This window comes from Astyanax mexicanus, chromosome 19, assembly GCF_023375975.1.
Source record: "Astyanax mexicanus isolate ESR-SI-001 chromosome 19, AstMex3_surface, whole genome shotgun sequence".
NCBI lineage: Eukaryota > Metazoa > Chordata > Actinopteri > Characiformes > Acestrorhamphidae > Astyanax > Astyanax mexicanus.
This window is the reverse complement of record NC_064426.1, coordinates 4,842,110-4,863,463: the sequence shown is the minus strand read 5'-3', so window position 1 is coordinate 4,863,463 and position 21,354 is coordinate 4,842,110. Positions and strand designations below refer to the sequence as shown.

Genomic DNA, 21,354 nt, shown 5'->3' with positions numbered 1-21,354 from the left:
ACTGACTGCACTCACTCACTGCTTATGGAGAGAAGAAGAAGAATCGGCGGTTTGTTATTCGTAGTTGGTAGCTATGGTGTTGCTAAGTGGTTGCACAGTGGTTCCTAAGGTGTTGATACAGTAGGTCAATGCTTAGGTGCTGTTGTAACACATGGCAAGGCTATGGATGCTAGTTTGCTATGGCATCTGTTGTAGCTGCTATGGCATCAGTGGTGGTTGCTATGGTGTTGTTAAGTAAAGTATTCGCATAAATCAGATTATAATGTGATGTGTAAATCGGATTATACATTACGCAGGTATGGATGCTAGGTTGCTATGGTGTTTGTGCTGGTTGCTATGGTACTGCTAGGTGGTTGCTAAGTACTGTATATGCATGAATCAGATTATAATTGCTGTGCAACATGCAAATACATCGCAAAGCTATGACACTAGTTTGCTCTGGAAATGTGGGGTTTCCAAACTTTTGACCAGTAGACTATTGGTTTGTCCAATAGCTGCTTCATACACACACAGTACTGGCGCACTAGTTGGTGTGCGTGGTGTTCAAACGTTTGTGCAGTAGCTGGTTTATCCAGCAGCTCCTTCATACCCACACAGTGCTGGCCCCCATTCATTTTTATGTGATAAATTCATATAAGAAATGTACAAAAACTGAACATTGTATCGATTCGTAGTAGCATATGTTTGGAAAGAATGCAATAAAAATAATTTTTATTTTTATTTTAATGTTAAAAGGTTGTTGAGGTGGGAGAAACAGTCCATATGTTGATATCTACATTGAATTGGAAATGTTTTATTTGTAGTTTACCTACATAGAGGCTTCATAACACATTCATAACACATGTATGTATGTAATATTTAAGTCTTGAGACCCAGTTGAAGTTACTTAAATTGATCTGAAATTAAATTTGCTTAAAAAAAAGCAAATGCAGAAAGTTGGGAAACTTTTTTAAAGTAAATTGTACGCATTTTTTTTTTTTTTTTACAAAGATGCTTCATGAAATACAGTGTATGAGCCAGAAGGCAACATAGACATGAAGGCACCCTGACACAGTGGTGTTCATCTGCTCAGTCATCTAAAAAACATTGAATTTAGGTTTGATATAATTCTTTTCTTTTATGTTCTGTTTTCATGTGCATATAGTGACAGTTTAGACTTATTTTTTCTTTTTTTCTTTTTTTTGCAGTTTACAAGCCTTGATACTCAACAAGAGGGGTGTTAATATGTATTGACCATGTAGAATCTCCAACATTATTTTCATTCAGGGTCTTTTATTTCTTCTTATTTTAAAACAAACAAAAAAGGAATGAAAGAAAAATAGGAATGATACTTTTTTTAATTTTATAACTATAAATCAGTACATCTTTTATTCATTTTCATTTATCCTATTGACAGGTCACTCCACATCAGTCCCTGTGTACCTACATTACACATTTATTTTATTGTCATTTTTTCTGTATCATTCCATCGTATCCTTCTTTTAGTAACTTCTGAGTACTATGTATCTACTACTGGACGTGTAGGATTTCCCTTTGGGATCAATAAACTATCCATCTACCCATCCATCCATCCATCCATCCATCCATTAATCCATTCATCCATTCATCCATCCATCCATCTATTCATCTATTCATCCACCCATTCATCCATCCATCCATCCATCCATTCATCCATCCATCCATCCATCCATCCATTCATCCAATCCAGTGCAAGAATGTGTTTCTCCTGCAGATCTAAGCTGCGCTGCACCGGCTCTCAGCTGCAGCCCGAGCGCTCCACCCATCCCAGCTCCACTAAGTGCATCAGATTAAAGTGGGCCATGGCGAGCATGCTGCTAACGCTCCGACCGGCAGCATGTGCCCCACAGCCTGTGTGTGTTTGAGTGTGTTTGAGTGAGGGCTGTTAGTCAGAGTGTTCTCGTCTCCCTGGAGGACAGATTCAGGTCAATTAAAGTCCCTCCAGCTTGAAGTTCCTAAAACAAAAACACCGACCCAACATGCAGGCTTTTGTCACGGCCTGCATACTCAATGCATTCCTCCATTCTCTGCTCACAGGCCTGCACGTGCATTTCCTGCTCACTAGAGCTCGACTCGTTCACCAGCACCTGATCCTGCTCTCCCAGGCTGAACTGTTAAAGAGACATGACTCCAGCATTACTATAAGTGCACTGCGTAAGTGCAAATGTACAAAGTTAATTGGCTCCCTCTCTCTCTCTCTCTCTCTCTCTCTCTCTCTCGCAACCACTCCCTGCAAACACAAAAAAAAAATTGCAACGTTAAGTTTTAATTTTATGCAAAACTATTGTTTAAAAGTATTAAACTAGTATAGAACATGTATTTTTTAATGAAAAACGAGTGAATTATCCTAATTGAACAATTACCTGTTGAAGGTAAGGAACAACATTGCACTAAACATATATAGAATCATTAGTAATGGAGTTAGTAATGAAATATTCACACTGCTTTTTAGAATTTATTGGTGCCAGAAGGAAACGTAGACACAAAGAATATTATTATATATATATTAAAACAATGGTGTTCATTTACTCCATTGTCCACAAATTTAGAGCTAATATTATTCAATATTCTATTGTTTTATGTGTGGCTGAAATAACAAAAAAGGTGCAGAACTTTCAGGCCGCAAAGAAAAACTTATCAATATTTGGTGGAATAACCCTGGTGGTTTTTGATCACAGTTTTCATGCATCTTGGCATCATGTTCTCCTCCACCAGTCTTACACACTGCTTTTGGATAACTTTATGCTGCTTTACTCCTGATGCAAAAATTCAAGCAGTTCAGTTTGGTGGTTTGATGGCTTGTGATCATCCATCTTCCTCTTGATTATATTCCAGAGGATTTCAATTTGGTAAAATCAAAGAAATTCATTATTTTTAAGTTGTCTCTTATTTTTATTCATTTTTTCCAGAGCTGTTTATTGCTATTAACAAAAGTGGGTGGCTGGTGTGGTGCAGGTCTGGGTGATTGAATGCTGTGCTACACCAATAAGAGTCCTTGGGCCAGACTCCATACACTACATTTGTCCAACTCTATAATCTCACTTTTGGATAAGAGCATCAGCTAAATGCAATAAATGTAAATGTAAAAAGGCATTCACAAAAAAATAAGGACATCCCAACTTGAAGGAACCCAATTTCCACGCTTTCCACTGGAAGTGACAACAAAATGAGGCGGGATCACAAATCTGCAGGAGTCTCTTTCTGTCCCCGTCCACCCGGCGCCATTAAACTGGCGGTCTTTGTCAGACTGGAGCTAAACCACTGCTGCGCATGTAAACAGTTAGTGACTGACTCTGGAACAGTGCAGTAAATGTTGTTTGGGAGAAGAAGAAAGGAGAAAGAGAAGTGGCGGCTGGACGCCAGGCTGCATTTCATGTTCTCGTTAAATTGGGGCGTCAGAAGTCGGGGTGAAATATGCTCTCCCAGAGCCGAATTTTCCTTTATGACAGATTTATGACTCTCATCTCAACCCGGCTGAAAAGCGGACCTTAGCGAAAAATTTAGCCCCCATATATCAGTGAGGAATACTGAAATTACCTGTCAACAGGGGGGGGAGGCAGGGCGAGTCGGAGCCCGGTCCCGTCCCCCCGCTGCAGGGGCCAGTGGGCTGCCTGTCAGCTGCGCTCTTCGGACTCATAGATTTCAGGAGTAAAGGGCGTTTAAAGGGATGCTCAGACCTATCTGCCTAAATCTCTATCTGCTGCACCTGCAGCTCACAGCTGACTGCAGCCCACTGACTGGAAACTCAGTTACAGTAGAAACTAGGGGCGAGATTTCACGGCACCACTTTAAAACAAGGCTCCTTTATAAAGGGTTTATAAATAGTTTATAAAGGAGTTAATGGCTGCACTGCAAAAAAAACTAAATCTTAGCAAGTGAAATGTTCTTAATTTAAGGCAATAAATCTTATTTTCTTCTCTGATAAAACTTTTTGTCTTACTAAGCATTGTGTGTAAGTATTAGATTATTTTGCTTATTTAAAGGATAATTACCTTAATCATTCTTACTTAGAATTTGCAGCTTATTTTAAGTAATTTGCACTACTCAAAATAAGCACAATCAAGCAGCAATCAAGTTATTTTGATTCTTGTGTCCAAAAACAGTGAGTTTTAGCTTGTTTTAGGTGTTAATTCACTTTAATTTTGAGACTTTGCCATTGCTTTTTGTAAGAAATCTTACTAAGAAAATTTTGCTTAACCCAATCGCAGATTTTTTTGGCTTAATATACATGTATTTGTCTTAATTTGCATCTATTTTGTCTAGTTTTGCCAATTGATTTTTTGCAGTGTGTAAATTAAAGGTATATTCTGTAAAAAAAAAAAAAAAAAAAAAGAGAGCGAGAGTGAAATAGCTGGAGCGGTCCAATTTCAAAACATCACAGAGAGTAGTCTGCTCCGCCCACACCTCCCCAGCCACGATGCTACCTCGGGTTGCCAAGTTGGGCCAGGCTGAATCTACACAATCCAGTAAAAGAGTTTAAAGCGTTTAGTAACGTCTTCCATGGCAAGAAAGTTATATTATAAACCGGCTCATGTGAACTGTATGCGTAGCTAGCTAAACTAGCCTCATGCTAACCACCAGCTGCGTTAGCCTGAGCCAAGCCTGTTATATCTGAAAAATAAGGCTCCAAAAATACTACACACCTCAGAGCTAAATAGCTAGATAGTTGCTAGGGATGGCAGTAAGTAAAGTTTACCATTAATCGTTTTGGACATAGCAAATCACTCAATATATAAACACATTGAGAGCTAAACTGAGTCACTATAGAGACTAACTATGGGTTTCTGGTGTATATATTTTTGTATATATATATGTGTATTGACTATTTATCTATCTATACATCCATCGATCCATCCATCCATCCATCTGAAGTCGGTAATAAAGAGTTGGTAATGCTCTCTTGACATTCAGAAAAGGAAATTTTGGTAACTTTCGCTGGCATCCTGATTGTATGCTGTGTGTAAAGTTCAACTACAGGCCATCTGAAATCTACCTACCACCAAAAACAGGCAGTTTTATTAACGATGGGGTCAATATTGATCAGTGATGACATCATTGGCGACATCATTCTCCAACCAAGGCCTCAAATACCTCCAGTCATCCTGGGAGAGGTATTTCAGTTTTCATACTGTTGCTATGCCCTGTAGGGACTCTACAGTATTGCATATGGCCGTGGTCTCACTGTATTAGAGCCGTCCAGACCAGGCCATCCCAGACGAGTGGAGCTCAAACCCCCCCTCCTCGTCCCCCTCCCACCAGGAGCTGTCACAAAAAAAAAGACAGACTGTCGGCGCTCGATAATGTCATACATCACCACTGCTCACCATGCCTCCTAATAAAGTGTTTGAGAGCATCAGTTAAAATAAAGTAGTGAAGAGGTAGAGTTACAGGTACACTGTGAATAGTGAATATTTGAGTAATGTTCTAATCCAGATTATGAGAAGCAAGAACTACTCAACTAAGTATAGAAAAGTGCAAGAAATTAAAGGAATTTAAATTGCTTTAGCAGAGACCCTCAAAAATGTCATGATGAAACTGGCACTCATCAGGACTGCCCCAGAAAAGGAAGAGCAAGGGTTACCTCTGTTGCACAGGATACATTCATCAGAGTTACCAGCCTAAGATAAGAGCCACATAAATGCTTCACAGAGTATGTTGGTTTGTTTGACACTTTTACGTCACAAGATAACACCTGACCACGTATAGAAGTCAAGTTTGCATACTGCTATCCCACTCAGTGTACACAATGAGTGACAACTCCTCTGGCAGCAGAGTTAACCCTTGTGTGGTGTTCGGGTCTGTGGGACCCGTTTTCATTTTTCATCAAATGATACTAAAAAAATATTTTTTCTAACTCAAACTCATTGGCATTGGCTCATTTTTTGTGAAAAACATATATCAAAACACATTTTCGATAAACACACACTGTACACCCCCCCCCCCCCCCCCTAAACAAATTTTCTACTCATATCTTGAGTTTAATGCATTTTCTTTTACATTTTATTAAAAAACTAATAAAAAAGAGTAGCACTTTTTAAAAGAAATGTAACATAAGAAAGGTAAAGGGCAAATATTAACCATGTAAGCTTGTGTTTATATTGCTTGCAATTTAGGTGAAGCAAGCATGTGTAAAGCATTTTAATGTAGAATTGCTTAATTTTGCTGAATTAAATACAAGTAACAAAGTAAACGAGTAACACAAATATGAACACCACACAAGGGTTAAAACTAGTAAAGACAAGAAAATAATAATAAATTTAAGCCGTTTTTTGTTTTTTATTGCTAGAAGGACCACTGCACAGGCTACACAGTTACTTTACTCTGATTAATGTTGTTATTTACAGGTCCTCTGTAATTTTTTAAGATATACACATTCCCTCGATCCCCTCAGGCACTGCAACGTGTGCCAGATGCACAAATATGTGCAGATTAGAGGATGTACAAATATACAGATGTGCTCAAGCGCTAGAATGCTAAACAGTAATACTGTGCAAATGAGCAGGAAGCAAACAACAGGACAGAGAGCTTGTGCCCAAGTGCAGTGTGTACTGCAGTAAATACTACACTGACTGTGCCAAAAGCCATTATAGAATAGCACTATGTATAATAATCATAAAGTGTAATAATATAAGGGAATAATCTATTTTAGCAATCTATAGGCTAGACGTCAATTGCCCTAAATCATGCAGATTGATTTAGGGCACGTCAGTGTGTCATTTGGTATCATGAGGATGCTATAAATTTGATTAATTTGACTAATTTGACATCTAAATTGATTTACTGCAGGTTTATCTATTCATTTGACTAGTTCTACCTTAAAAGCGCCATCTTTATTCACACAATCACACTAGTTCCACTTCAAATCTGCCACTATATTCGCACAATCATACGGATTGTGCGGCTCATACGGCATGGGTATAAGATCCTAAGGCATGGGTACAAGATACTAATGTGTGGGAACAAGATAATTAAGGCGTGAGATTGAGATACTAATGCGTGGGAATGAGATAATTAAGGTGTCGCTTGTTAAACTTACTTGTTAAACTAACTTGTTAAACTAACTTGTTAAAGCGTGCGAATGAGTTTTTAAATTGTAGCCATTATGGCGTGGCCACAAGATCCTTTTTTTTTCACAGTTAACAGTGAAAGTGACCAGCTCAGGGGTTGAGCACAATATGACGCCTAAGGAAGGTAAACGGGTCTGCATACTGTCTGCGTCTGAGCCAATCAGCTTTTAGTATGCAAATTAAGTTTATTTTACTTAGAATTATTCCATGTCTCACTGCAAGAGACTCCAAAATATCACCATAATTCATTCAGAGATTAAACTATAAATAAACCAGTTCACTCTTCATTTTCTTACTAAAGATTAACCCTGGATTAAAGAGGGTCAATATAATATTCAGTTTCTACATGGGTATTAATTTACAGAAAAAGCAAGCTTTATTATTCTCGGCTAGATTTTATTTGATTCTTTAGTTCCACCTTAAACCTTAAAAGAGGTGTAAAATTCAAGTGCTACAACTTGTTTTTTTGCTGTTACAGTTATTCCACCTTAAATTCTACATCTGTATGGTTAAATGCGTTTACATTGGCCTGGATTTCTAACATTAAATGAAGGAAGAGCGTCAAGTGGTCCTGCCACTATGATCAAAAGTTTGCAGGTTTGAATCCCGGTCATGCAGCATGCCATCAGCTGCCGGAGCCCTGAGAGAGCACAATTGGCCTGGTTCTCTCTCTCTCTGGGTGGGTACAGTAGAGTCTGTTCTCTCAACACTCCTAGGGTGATGTCGATCAGCACAAGGCTGCGTCTGTGAGCTAATGTATCGGAACCGAGTCGCTGCGCTTTCCTCCAAACGTGCTGTGATGCCACTCGCCAATCATGCATCAGCATTTAGCTGAGTAGCATCCGAATGGGTGGGACAATTGTATTAGCTAAATTGGAGGGAAACAGAGACGGTATATCGTCGCAACCAATGAAAAACACTTTCAATGGAAGTCAATGTAAATTTTGTAATTTTGAAGAGTTTCCATTGGTCTGTTCATCAAGAAATTTTGGCACAGTGTGAAAAACAGCTTGTCTGTCTGTTCAAAAGTAGTAAACATAGGACAGCGACAATATGGATGTGATGGGTGATTAAACTCCTCTTATAACTTTTTAACTACTTTTAAACTCCAATAGCTGCTTTAAATATGGTCACATTAAGGCTCATATAGCTCAGGTAGAGACGTCCCAACCAGCTCTTTACCTATGTTTCAAATTAATTATCGATATTTGACGCCATGTATTGATAATCTAATGCAAATAAATTGGGAAGTGGGTAAAATTGGGAAGTGGGTTAATGTGCAGTTGGCGTTAGTTTAGTGCGAGAAGACCTGATGCCTCTGAACTGCTTCCTAATACGTTTTCACTTTCGATAGGGCTTCCAGTCCAAGACTGAGGGCCAGCCAGAACGTGAACATGAATCCTCTCCTGCTTTGGCTCCGCCGGAGCTCGTCTCTGGCCGAGGCTCTGGCCATCTGTGCCGATCCCGTGCGGATGAATGGGAGTCGGACACCTGCGTTACAGAGGGGAACTCAGGCGGCTTAGCTCGGCTCGTAAATGGGGCAATTCACTGCCACCCCTGCCCCCCACCCCTCGCTCCCCTTGTTGGGGGCATATGGCTGAGGCAGGCTGGAGGCTGGCGGCGTGCGGCAGGAAGCTGCAGAGCTCCGGGTTCCTCCGGGGAGCGGAGACGCCAGCGCAGGACAAGCAGAACAAAGCACCAGGCTCATCAAGAGCTTTTTACATTTGGAGCGCACTCCCAGCACATTAGCCAAGATCATCCTCTCTCGCTCTCTCTCTCTCTCTCTCTCTTACAATCTCTCTCTCTCTCTCTCTTTCACTCCTTTAACTGTCTCTCTCTCTCTCTGTCTCATCCTCTCCCTTCTGCAATTTGGAGTTTGCAAACTAGATACTCTTTAAACTCTTTATGGAGGCATGGTGACTTCAGAATCTTAAAACAGTCTTAAAACAGCTTCTACTTGTATAATCCAAGATTAAGGGCTCTATAATACACCCTGCTCAGGGCAAGTTGCGATGCTCATTGCTACCTTACACCCTGTCATCTTTTTTTTCTATTTCTTTTTTTTTTTCATTTGCTCCCCAATTTACACGACCAATTACCCAACCCACTCATTAGGGCTCCCCCTATCACTAGTGATGCTCCAACACACCAGAAAGGCAAAGACTAACACATGCCTCCTCCGATACATGTGAAGTCAGCTACCGCTTCTTTTTGAGCTGCTGCTGATGCAGCATTACTGAGCAGCATCACAGCACAGCACAGGAAAGCGCAGCGACTCGGTTCTGATACATCAGCTCACAGATGCCCTGTGCTGCAGACATCACCCTAGGAGTGATGTGGGGAGAGAGCGCCATCTACCCACCCGGAGGGAGCAGGGCCAATTTTGCTCCCTCTGAGCGCCGGCAGCTTAGGAATAAATCTACACTGATTACACTGATTATTTGAGGTCTGAAAGCTCTGCATCTTTTTTGTTATTTCAGCCATTTCTCAGCAAATAAATGCTCTAAATGACAATCTATTTTTATTTGGAATGTTCATTTTACTCAAACATACACCTATAAATAGCTAAATCAGAAAAACTGATTTAGAAACTGAAGTGCTCTCTTCATTTTTTTCAGAGTTGTCAGAGTTGACCCTGGGACGTCCCACCGTCCCAGGGTCCTCGAAAATGTTAAAACTTGGACCAGCAGCAGTTTTAATTGAATTAAACTTCTTACTCTTGATCTTTAGTAATTCTGAGTCAGTTTCTCACAGTGAAACTATGAACACAAGCGCTTATAGATCTTCTCCGATCTGAAGAGAGCAAAGCTTGAGTTTCTCTTCTTTTCTCAAAGATGAAAGCTTTAAATGCTGTTTCTCTGACAAGTCATTGGTTGAAATCCCTCATCCTTCGTTCACCATCACTGTGAGCAGAACTGATTCAGATTGTTTCCCTAAATCCATTTCACAGCAGCTTCATAGCTGTAATTTTCTGTCAAATTCATCTCACTATTAGTGGTGATTTCTTTATACGAGTCTTGATGCTCAATCCATACAGATCAGAATTAGCCATTTAATGATACGGGATAATCAGCTGAGTGGGTGTAGGTGGATCGAGACAGCCATTAAATGGGAATTACAGTGATTATAACTATTTAATTTCTTTATAATTAACCCCTTACACCCTAGAGTTATTATTATTTAGTTATTATTAAGTTATTAAAGCACTTTGTGGATCATTTGGATACCTTTTGATTTAGAGATATCTTGTGGAGTCCCACAGGGTTTTATTCTCGGGTCTATGAAGCTGATGTCAATCAATCAACCTTTATTTTGACTCGGAAGTACATAATAAAATAATGCAATAACTACATAATAAAATAAAACAATAACTACATTTATTTTATATTTTATAGTATATTTTATAAAAATGAATATGGAATTAGAATAATAAAAATATATAATAATAAAAAACAATAACAACAACAACTATTATTATTGTTATTATTATTATTATTATTATTATTATTATTATGTTATTATTTGTAAAGTTTTATGAGTTCAGAAATCAATATTTGGTGGAATAACTCAGTTTTTTAATCACAGTTTCTTTTCATGCATCATGTTCTCCTCCACCAGTCTTACACACTGCTTTTGGATAACTTTATGCTGCTTTACTCCTGGTGCAAAAATTCAAGCAGTTCAGTTTGGTTTGATGGCTTGTGATCATCCATCTTCCTCTTGATTACATTCCAGAGGTTTTCAATTTTGTAAAATCAAAGAAACTCATCATTTTTAAGTGATCTCTTATTTTTTTACAGGGCTGTATCTGCAAAATCATTTTTTTTTTTTTTTGCGGTTATCTGATTATAAGATGATGTTAACTGTGAGAATAAAAAAAAAAAAAGTGAACCGTGCTGTAGTGTAATTGGTGATATAGCATACGGTATATACCCTAGACAACACTCTTACTCGTTCTCCTTCTATATCTGTCTATCTCTCTCTCTCTCACACTCTTTATTCACTCATCTTTCTCTTTATCTCCCACTCTGCCACTCTGTCACTCTCAGCATGCTCATTAAGGGCACTGGTGCTGTGTAGTCTCCAGTCAGCTGGGGAGGTTTACTGCCACTGCCTCCTATAGAGTTTCACTACTGTCTCCACAAACAACACACCAACACACCCTAACCGTCACCAGGAATCAACTCATTAACCCTTTTCACCAGGTAGAAAAGTCCACAGGTTTACACAGTTAATCCTCACATTTTATGAGAATTAAATATTTCTGTTCTGTGGCATAATTCAAATAACTTTTACACCCCTTTATTTTTAACAGTGTGTAATATTGAATTCTTTATAATCCCTGCTCAAGCTCTTTCTTTATTCTTTATTTATATATATATATATATATATATATATATTCTATTTCTCTCTGTACATCTCTCGCTTACTCTCTCTATCTATCTATTTTTTCTCTCACTTTCTCTCTGTCTATTTATCTGTTTGTGTATGTGTCTGTTTATTTCTTTCTCTCTCATTATCTCTCTTCATTTATATTTCTCTCTCTGTATCTCTCTATCTATTTCTTTCTCTCTCATTTGAATTCTCTCTATCGATTTCTCTTTATCTATTTCTTTCCCTCTCACTTCAATTCTTTATCTATTTCTCTTCCTGACTATCTATTTATTTTTTCTCTGATTTTAATTCTATCTATCTATTTATCTCTCTGTATCTCCCTTCTTCTATCCCTCTATTTTTTCCTCTCCTTTATCTCTTCTATCTTTCTATCTATTTCTCTGTCTGTGTATCTTACTCCTTCTCGCTGTATTTGTTCTCTCTCTCTCTCTCTGTTTATCTCTTTGTCTATTTCTCTCTTTTTCTGTATCTCTCTCTGTATCTATCTCTCTATTTATTTCTCTCTTACTTTATTTCTTTAATCCCTTTATCTTGTTCTCTTTCTCTGTATCTTATTATTTCTCTATCTCTCTATCTATCTATCTATCTATCTATCTATCTATCTATCTATCTATCTATCTATCTATCTATCTATCTATCTGTTTCTTTCACATTTTAATTCTCTCTTTATCTATTCCTATCCCTGTGTATCTCTTTCTTCCTCTTTTTCTCTCTCGCTTTAATTCTCTCTATCTACTTCTCTCTCTCACTATCTCCTTCATTCTCTCTCTATACCTTTTTCTCTCTGTCTAGCTCTCCATTCTTTTCCCTTTATTTCTTTCTCCCTTACTTTAATTCTCCCTCTCTCTCTCTCTCTCTCTCTCTCTCTCTCTCTCTCTCTCTCTCTCTCTCTCTTTCTCTCTATCTCTCTCTCTCTCTCTCAGACCTCTTGTGTGGCATTTTTATCTCTTTTCTTCCACCTCACCGCCTCAATATTCCAGTTTCCACATAAATGCCTCTCTCGCCTCTGCAGCCACTTACTCATCTCGTCTGGGTTTGGGGACAGGCCAGACGGGAACCAGACGGTGAGAACACACACACACACACACCGTGCTGATGAAAACACGGAATGATAGAATAGATTAAAATCTATATATTGCAATATTTATATTTTTGGGGGGATTCAATCCATTAAACCTTTAACAAATAAGATTAACTTACAACAAGAAATAAACTAAACTTCACTTCACTGATGGATGGATGGATGGATGGATGGATGGATGAATGGATGGATGGATGGATGGATGGATTAAGGAATGGATGGATTGAGGAATGGATGGTAAGCTCAGAGAAGCAGCTCTGCAACCTGAAAGCAAAGTCTTTATGGGCAACGTCGGTTCACTCACTATTTCCAGTCATACAAAACCTCAAAATCTTCCATTCATTTAAACGGAAAGAGACCAAAATACTCTAAACCAAAGGTCTAATTACTGTTTAAACAACATACCTGTATTTAAAATCACTGATGAAATCTGACAGTTTGCAGCATTTTGGCTCAAAAATGCACCAAAAAGGTGATTTGTAATGGCTACTGCACCTGCACTGATCTCCTTTGCAGATTATGTCCCGACCCACCAGTAGCCCTACAAAATCCAAATTTTGAGAAATCTGTCGCAACTGTAATCTTACAAAAGTCTGTCCAAACTTAACATGAGCCTGATTATGTTCTGTCCCAGCCTAGCTATAAAAAAAGCAAGCTGATTGGCTCTTTTTGTTGAAGGGCAGGATTTGTGGCTGGTCTCCTCATTATTAAGGTCTCAGCTGACGGTCACCTGTTCAAATCCTATGAAGCTGAATCATGAACCAATGTGACTAAAATGTCCATGACCAAGACATCCAAACCCCAACAGCTTCCTGGGTGATTGAGTGTCTCATCTTATTCTGTTATAAAAAAACATATTGATTCCTAAAGAAATGTTTATTTAACTGGTCTACAAGAACCTCCAGATAATCCAGATTAACACCAGATTTTTGCTCCAAAGAGTGAGATGAAGAACCTGCACCATCTAGGGGTCAATGAGGACTGGTGTGAGAACCACTGTCCCTTAAATCTGCGATTGAATCTCTACAGGGGTTGGACAATGAAACTGAAACACCTGTCATTTTAGTGTGGGAGGTTTTATGGCTAAATTGGAGCAGCCTGGTGGACAATCTTCATTAACTGCACATTATTGCACCAGTAAGAGCAGTAAGAGTGTGAAGGTTCAATTAGCAGGGTAAGAGCACAGTTTTACTCTAAATATTGCAATGCACACAACATTATGGGTGACATACCAGAGTTCAAAAGAGGACAAATTGTTGGTGCACGTCTTGCTGGTGCATCTGTGACCAAGACAGCAAGTCTTTGTGATGCTTCAAGAGCCACGGTATCCAGGGTAATGTCAGCATACCACCAAGAAGGACCAACCACATCCAACAGGATTAACTGTGGACGCTGTAAGAGGAAGCTGTCTGAAAGGTTTTTTTGTATCCAAAAAACATAAAACCACGGCTGATCAAATCACGGCAGAATTCAATGTGCACCTCAACTCTCCTGTTTTCACCAGAATGGTCCATCACCACAATAAATTATTGTGCTCTAAAACCAGGTCTTTCAGTTTTATTGTCCAACCCTTGTAACTGAACCATTGTAAGGTTCAACAGTGTAAATGTACAACAAATTCAACTACCAAACACTTACTTGTGCAGAGCGCTTGGAGGTAGCTTGGCCTTCTCCATTTGTCCGTAGCAGCTGGTCTTGGCTTCGGGAATGTCTCCGAACTCCTCCAGCATAGCCGAAGCAGCCGTAGTTATAATCCCCAGCCCGTCTCGCACCCGAGCCTCCAGAGGGTAGTCCCAGTCGTCATAGGAGACGGAGATCATTCCAGAAGGAAACTCGTCTGGCGTGATGTCCGGGTTGCCCGTGGTCAGACTCGGCACAATCCAGATATATCCAAAGCCCGTTAGCCCCAGAGATCGAGCCTCCTCCATTATGTAGACGGCCTCGTCCTTGGAGCAGTAGAGCAGGATGACGGGCGACTGCACCCTCTTCAGCTGGATCTGGGAGCGCGAGTCGGCGTCCACCGCGTCCAGCGTGATGGTGTTCTGCAGGTCCCAGCCCACGAAACTGTTGTCCACCGTGGTCTTCAGGATGGTGATGAAGTCCTGGTAGCCGGGGAACTTGCTGGTCACAATGGAGAACACGTGCCAGTCGTACTCCTCCATGATGTTCAGCATCAGCAGCGCCTCCTGCTGGATAGAAGCGCCAAACTGGAAGAAGGTTGACTTGACGTCCTGTAGAGAAGACAGAAAGGACACTTCAGTCAAAAAATCTAATGACTGTTAGATGTTTACATGTTGAGCCTTAACCTGCAGTGTTAAAATTCTGCATTCTTTGGAAACTTTAGGGTTTGAAAGTGTGAAGAAACTCCCAAAGGTGCTTAATGGAACCTTTTCTTGAGAGTTCCTCTAAGCATATTTAGTTTCAAACTCAAGAACCCAGATACCATTGGTAGACCAAGCTGGACTTGGCCATTTTTTACACTTTTTCTTAGCTACCATTGGTGGACCAAGCTGGATTTAGCCAATTTTATCACTTTTCTCAGTTACCACTCGTAGACCAAGCTGGACTTTACCATTTTTACAGCTTTCCTCAGCTGCCACTGGTAGACCAAGCTGCATTTAGCCATTTTTTACACTTTTCTCAGCTACCACTGGTAGACCAAGCTGGATTTAGCCAATTTTATCACTTTTCTCAGCTACCATTGGTAGACCAAGCTGGTCTACCAGTCATTTAAAAAGTGATTTTTATATTAAATCAGTTTGTTTGATAATAAAAAAAAAACATAAAAAATCTGTAAGGAGCCAAATACTTTTTCACTCCGCTGTATACAGTTTTTCTTCAGGTTCCGGGTGGTAAAACTCAGTAGACACTAGCCCTATCATCACAGGTCCAGGACAGAGTAAGTGGGTTTGCTGTCTCTGGGTGAGTAGGATGCTCTTCCTGTCCCCCATCACTCACACAGGCTGGATGCTACTATATATAAGTGGCATCAGTGGCAAATCACGACTACTACTGCTAGGCTTTCACTTTAGGCCAGATATGTCAGGATTCAGATATACTGTATACCACAATGCTATTCCTGTAAGACCCCTATAGATCTCTAACAGTATGTTGCAGAACCAAGAAAACAGCAGACCTTTCAGAGCTCAAATAATGCAAAGAAAACAAGTTCATATTCAGAGAGTTCAAAAATTGATCAACATTTGGTGGAATAAACCTGTTTTTTAATCACAGTTTTTTCATGCATCTTGGCATCATGTTCTCCTCCACCAGTCTTACACACTGTTTTTGGATAACTTTATGCTGCTTTACTCCTGGTGTAAAAAATTCAAGCAGTTCAGTTTGGTGGTTTGATGGCTTTTGATCATCCATCTTCCTCTTGATTATATTCCAGAGGTTTTCAATTTGGTAAAATCAAAGAAACTGTATGTCTTAATATAACACCCATATATCTATACCATAATCTTACGATAAGGAATGTCAAGATGAGCAAAATGTCCACAGACACAAAGACAAATCCACTGAAAAATCAGTGAAATATTGAGAGAATCTCAGAATAGGCTGGATGTCACAGACAAACAGACTGAAGCCACGCTAATGGTGCTGTTAATCAAACACCACGGGACCAAAAATGGAAAGTGATTCTGAGCTGAAAGCTCCTTTATTCCAACTCCTTCAGTCTGTGGAGATTTGTCAGATGATGTTCTGCAGCGCTGAAGTTAACGTGGTCATTGGCTAATAATAATCACATCACAGACAGTCCCATGCGGAGGAGGAGAATCAGGTCATCTGTATTCCCTGATTCTAACTGTTCCATCAACGCCACTGCGGCTTTACAGACTCTTTAAGAGGGGTTAGGAAATAGAGTTTTACTGGTTTGAGGGTAAAAAGTCATTTAGATACTGTTTTCCCTAAAGTAGTGGTAATAGAAACCAAAAGATATATGTACCGAATGATGTACAGTGATCCTACCACCACCATGTTTCTACTGAGTATTACACGTACATGTGCACCCCTACTGTGTGTACTTCTGCTCCATGAATGCCTTTTTAACCCTTGTGTGGTGTTCAGGTCTGTGGGACCCGTTTTCATTTTTCATCAAATGATACTAAAAAAAAATATTTTTTCTAACTCAAACTCATTGGCATTGGCTCATTTTTTGTGGAAAACATATATCAAAACACATTTTCGATAAACACACACTGTACACCCCCCCCCCCCCTACACATTTATATTACATACAGTATGTTTGGCCAAGGGCTAATAAACATTGCTTCATTTGTAAATTTGAAACTAAACTAATTTTCTACTCATATCTTGAGTTTAATTCATTTTCTTTTACATTTTATTAAAAAACTAATAAAAAAAGAGTAGCACCTTTTGAAAGAAATGTAACATAAGAAAGGTAAAGGGCAAATATTAACCATGTAAGCTGTTTATATTGCTTGCAATTTAGGTGAAGCGAGCATGTGAAAAGCATTTTAATGTAAAACTGCTTAATTTTGCTGAATTAAATACAAGTAACAAAGTAAACGAGTAACAAAAATATGAACACCACACAAGGGTTAAAAGCTTTTATCAAAGCTTTAGAATGAGTTTTACACTGTAATGCCAAAAGTCACGGGACAGATTGATGGGACAGTTTAAGAGAATTATCCTTTGAGCAAAGTTTAAAATGTAAAATATAAAACATTAGGGTTGTATTCTGTAACTGCAACAACCTGAAATTGTGATAAATATCATAATATTAATATTGAGGTTACAATTAAGTATTTTGCAATAGTAATACTGTTGTTAGCAAAGCAATATATTGCATTTTATTTTATTTTTTATATACATTTTAGAACAAACTGTTATAGTATAAAAATGCTAAATTAAAAAAACAATATATACTTGTTAAACTAATAATAAAAAAAACAATACTGATTTTAAGATTCATAAAAAATGATTTATACACATAAACTAATAATTAAAAATCAATACTGTTTTTGATAAAAATTTGCATTTATAAAAAAATGCAATAAATGTAAACTGATCATTAATAATCAAAACTGTTTTTTTTTTTTTTTTAGATTTAATACAGTATTGCAAAATATAATATTGTGAAACTTCAATATATCAACAATATATGTTCTTCCACCCTTACTGATATATTGATACTCATAAGTCTTAGCATTAGGGCTGCACAATCATCATAATGTGGGCATACACAGCGGCAATTAGATAGATAGATAGATAGATAGATAGATAGATAGATAGATAGATAGATAGATAGATAGATAGATAGATAGATAGATAGATAGATAGATAGATAGATAGATAGATAGATAGATAGATAGATAGAATGTTAGTTTTGCTATTGATCAGAAACATCTGGTGGCTTTTAATGACTTCTGCTAAAAAATTAAAAAATAAATAAATAATAATAATAATAATAATAATAATAATAATAATAATAATAATAATAATAATAATAATAATAATATTGCAAAATATATTGCAAAGCTATACCTGTTTAAGTAGACACACACACACACACACACACACACACTCACACTCCAGCCTCACTGCAATAACTCTGTCCTGCTGCTGTCACCTGAGTGTAAAATGATAAACAGTACACTCTATAACTGAATAAAAACACGTGGACAGGTGTGTGTGTGTGTGTGTGTGTGTGTGTGTACGAAGGAGAGATAGAGACAGAGAGTAAGGGAAAGAGACAAAGCAAGACAGATAGAGAGACAGACAGACAGACAGACAGAGGGAGAGGCCTGTAGGGGACATCACGCTCAGTCTGTAGTGACAGTAATGTGTGTGTGTGTGTGTGTGTGTGTGTGTGTTTTATTTTTGGAAAATCTTGTTTGATGTTTCCTATCCCGTCCTCCCACAGCACGAGGATGCACGCAACAAGACTGCAAAGCACACACACACACACACACACACACACACACACACACACACGCAACTGAATAATCTGCCATGACTACGCCATAATGGCTCTCCATCATCTGTGACTGGGAAGCCAGCTCACACACACACACACACACACACACACACACAGCTCAATATGTTGGACGTCATCGCTGGTGGAGTTGGCAGAATTGCTGACAGCTCGTTCAATTGTTTAATTTCAGTCAGCACATTCATTACAAAAAAAAAAAAAATCCCCCTCTGTCAAACTCTGCTGTTCCATCTTCTATTCTGGTGCTGGATGATAAATGAAATATATCAGCTGTATCAGAAGCGCTGATTGACTGTTCCCACCACAGATGTTGATTAGCCAGCCAGAGACGTGGAGACGAGACGAGAGCAGCGGCTGCGCGAGAGTTCAGAGATTACTCTGGTCTGGCTCTGTGGAAACAGCAGTGGATTCATTTTAAAGGCTTCCTAAAATAATAAATATTATATTTTTATCCTTGGAATAGATGAAAAATAAAAAGAGTTTAAATCATGGCAGTGAAAATCTGTGAACCTTACACACTGTTTTTTCCTTTTTTTGAAAAAGAATATACAGCATAAGTAAAGTACAAGAGCTGGAAAACAGGCCAATTCCAAAACACCAAAACTGTTACATCACAGTCTTGATTTTCTCTTTTATTTTTTTTTTTTTTTTACACACATATAAGCTAAACAATAAAAATAAAGCTGGCTGCTTAGGTGTTGCTAAACCGTGGCTAAGTGGTTGCTATGGTGTTGTTAAGAGGTTGCTATGGTGTTTCTATGGTGATTGCTAAGGTGTTGCTATGGTATCTGTTGTGCTACTAAAAGGTTGCTAGGTGATTGCTATGGTGTTTCTATGGTGTTGCTAAGTGGCTGCTAGGTGGTTGCTAAGGTGTTGCTATGGTATCGGCCGTGGTTGTAGCTGGTTGCTATATTGTATCTAAGTGGTTGCTAGATGATTATTAAGGTGTTGCTTGGTGGTTGCTAAGGTGTTGATATGGTGTTTCTAAGTGGCTAAGGTACTGCTACCGTGTTACTAAATGGTTGCTAGGTGGTTTCTAGAGTGTTGCTAAGTGGCTGCTAGGTGGTTGCTACAGAGTTGCCAAGGTGTTCCTATGGTATCGGTGGTGGTTGTAGGCGGTTGCTGTACTGTTTCTACGTGGTTGCTAGATGGTGTTGATTGGTGGTTGCTTGTTGGTTGCTAAGGGGTTGCTAAGGTGTTGTTATGATGTTGCTAAGTGGTTGCGAAGTGGTTGAGCCTGTATTTGTTTTTTTTTTTCTATTAAAGACTATATTCTACACCCTTTCTGCCCCAGAGTTCAAACAAATCACTAAAAAAGTCCAATATTGGTATGAAAATCATGTCTCTGATGAGCATATAAATATACAAATATATAAATTTACATCCACAACCATATTCTCCGCAGCCCTGCGCTCCGGAGTCACCTTGGCATCCTGAATTTATGAACACGGACAGATTAACTGATGCAAACACAGGAAGAGCCACTTCATTTATTTTTCAATAGCTCACCTTGGAGGGAAATAAATTACTCTGGGAGGGCGATTACAGCCTTATCACAATACAAACTCGGGACCAGAGCGGACCTTTGGCTCAGGTTGTTAATGACTTTTTTTTTTTTTTTTTTGCATGGGTGTGTGTGAAAGAGAATAGTGAAAAAAGAAAACATTTAAAAGCTACTGTGGGAAAATATGGAAGTAAAGCTAAAAATGCTAAAAGTTAAAACAAGGTTGTGCAAATAAGAAAGAATGGCTGACTGGGGCAGGCTAGGAGCTAATGCTAGCTACCTCTGGAGCGTCTAAAAAGAGGCTGTTGCTAAAATATTCCCATTGCAAGCCAATCAGCTTGCTGGTAATGCTTTAGGAGGAGGAGGGTCAACACCAGAACTGGGTTTGAGGACGAGAAAATGGACTTCACTGTGCCAGCAGGTGAAAAATTGATAAGACACTTAAAGAAAAATTTAAATACACAATAAAAAATCTAATTAGAAAAAAATAGAAAAATAAAAAACAGGGTTGGACGATTTTAAGTTTGGGACAGTTCAGAGACCGTTATGAAAAAAGGAGCCCTGAAGACTGTATTATATTATACTGTATTTTTTGCACCATAAGGTGCACCCAAAAATCATCAGTGCGCCTTATAATCTGGTTCTCCTTATGTATGAGTTTTACCAGTCAGGTATTAAGGAGCAGTAAAGCCCATCTGCTGAAGTACAGAGTTATACAGGAGTTTACCCTTCCAGAGGTGAGTATTAGCGGTCTGAAGCCTGCTCCTAACCCTGGCTAGCACTGCTGGAGCAGCATTAGCATTAACCGCTAACGGTTAGCCGCTAAAGCTAATGCTCCAGCCTTAGTGCTGAAGAAATTCGGGAGTCTAATCTTACTGTAAATAAACGAACGCGCTTTGCTCACCCGAATGAACAGTTTTCAGGAGAGAAATCTGTGTAGATTAACATCCAGCTTTCGTTTGACTTTAAAAGAGAGTTGTTTTTTTATTACAGTTTTGTTTACATAGCTTAGCTTTACTTAAGTTAGTTAACCGCTAACCCCCACCAACACCACCAAGCGGCAAGACCTGATGAATTACATTATAGTGTGAAAAATATGGTACGTTAATATTAGTATTATATTTTAAAAGCATTAAGACTTTCACTAATCATTTAACAAAATCAAGGTTATAACAAAAGCGATTGTTTTGCTTGTTTGGTTAGAGTAACTCTAGAGTCTCTACTGCACTTGATTTTGGAACATTGCTTTGAGGGTTTAATTGAATTTGGCTCAGGATGCTGGATGATCATCACGCTACCTCATCCCCAGTACACTTATCCAAACTTA

General features: G+C 38.7%; 1 protein-coding gene and 1 long non-coding RNA gene across 3 annotated transcripts in view; one reads left to right on the top strand and one right to left on the bottom strand.

Annotated features, from left to right (window-relative positions):
• Positions 1 to 21,354, bottom strand: part of grin2aa (glutamate receptor, ionotropic, N-methyl D-aspartate 2A, a) — a 255,009-nt gene that overhangs the window by 103,431 nt on the left and 130,224 nt on the right. Inside the window, exon 3 of the mRNA XM_022675956.2 lies at positions 14,200 to 14,792. Within this exon, the coding sequence (XP_022531677.1) occupies positions 14,200 to 14,792 (593 nt within the window). The remainder of the gene's footprint in view (positions 1 to 14,199; positions 14,793 to 21,354) is intronic.
• The window catches only part of LOC125784385 (uncharacterized), a 247,625-nt gene that overhangs the window by 119,960 nt on the left and 106,311 nt on the right, over positions 1 to 21,354 (top strand). For both annotated transcript variants that reach the window (XR_007427168.1, XR_007427167.1), the window contains exon 2: positions 13,722 to 13,977. This is a non-coding gene — a long non-coding RNA (uncharacterized LOC125784385). The remainder of the gene's footprint in view (positions 1 to 13,721; positions 13,978 to 21,354) is intronic.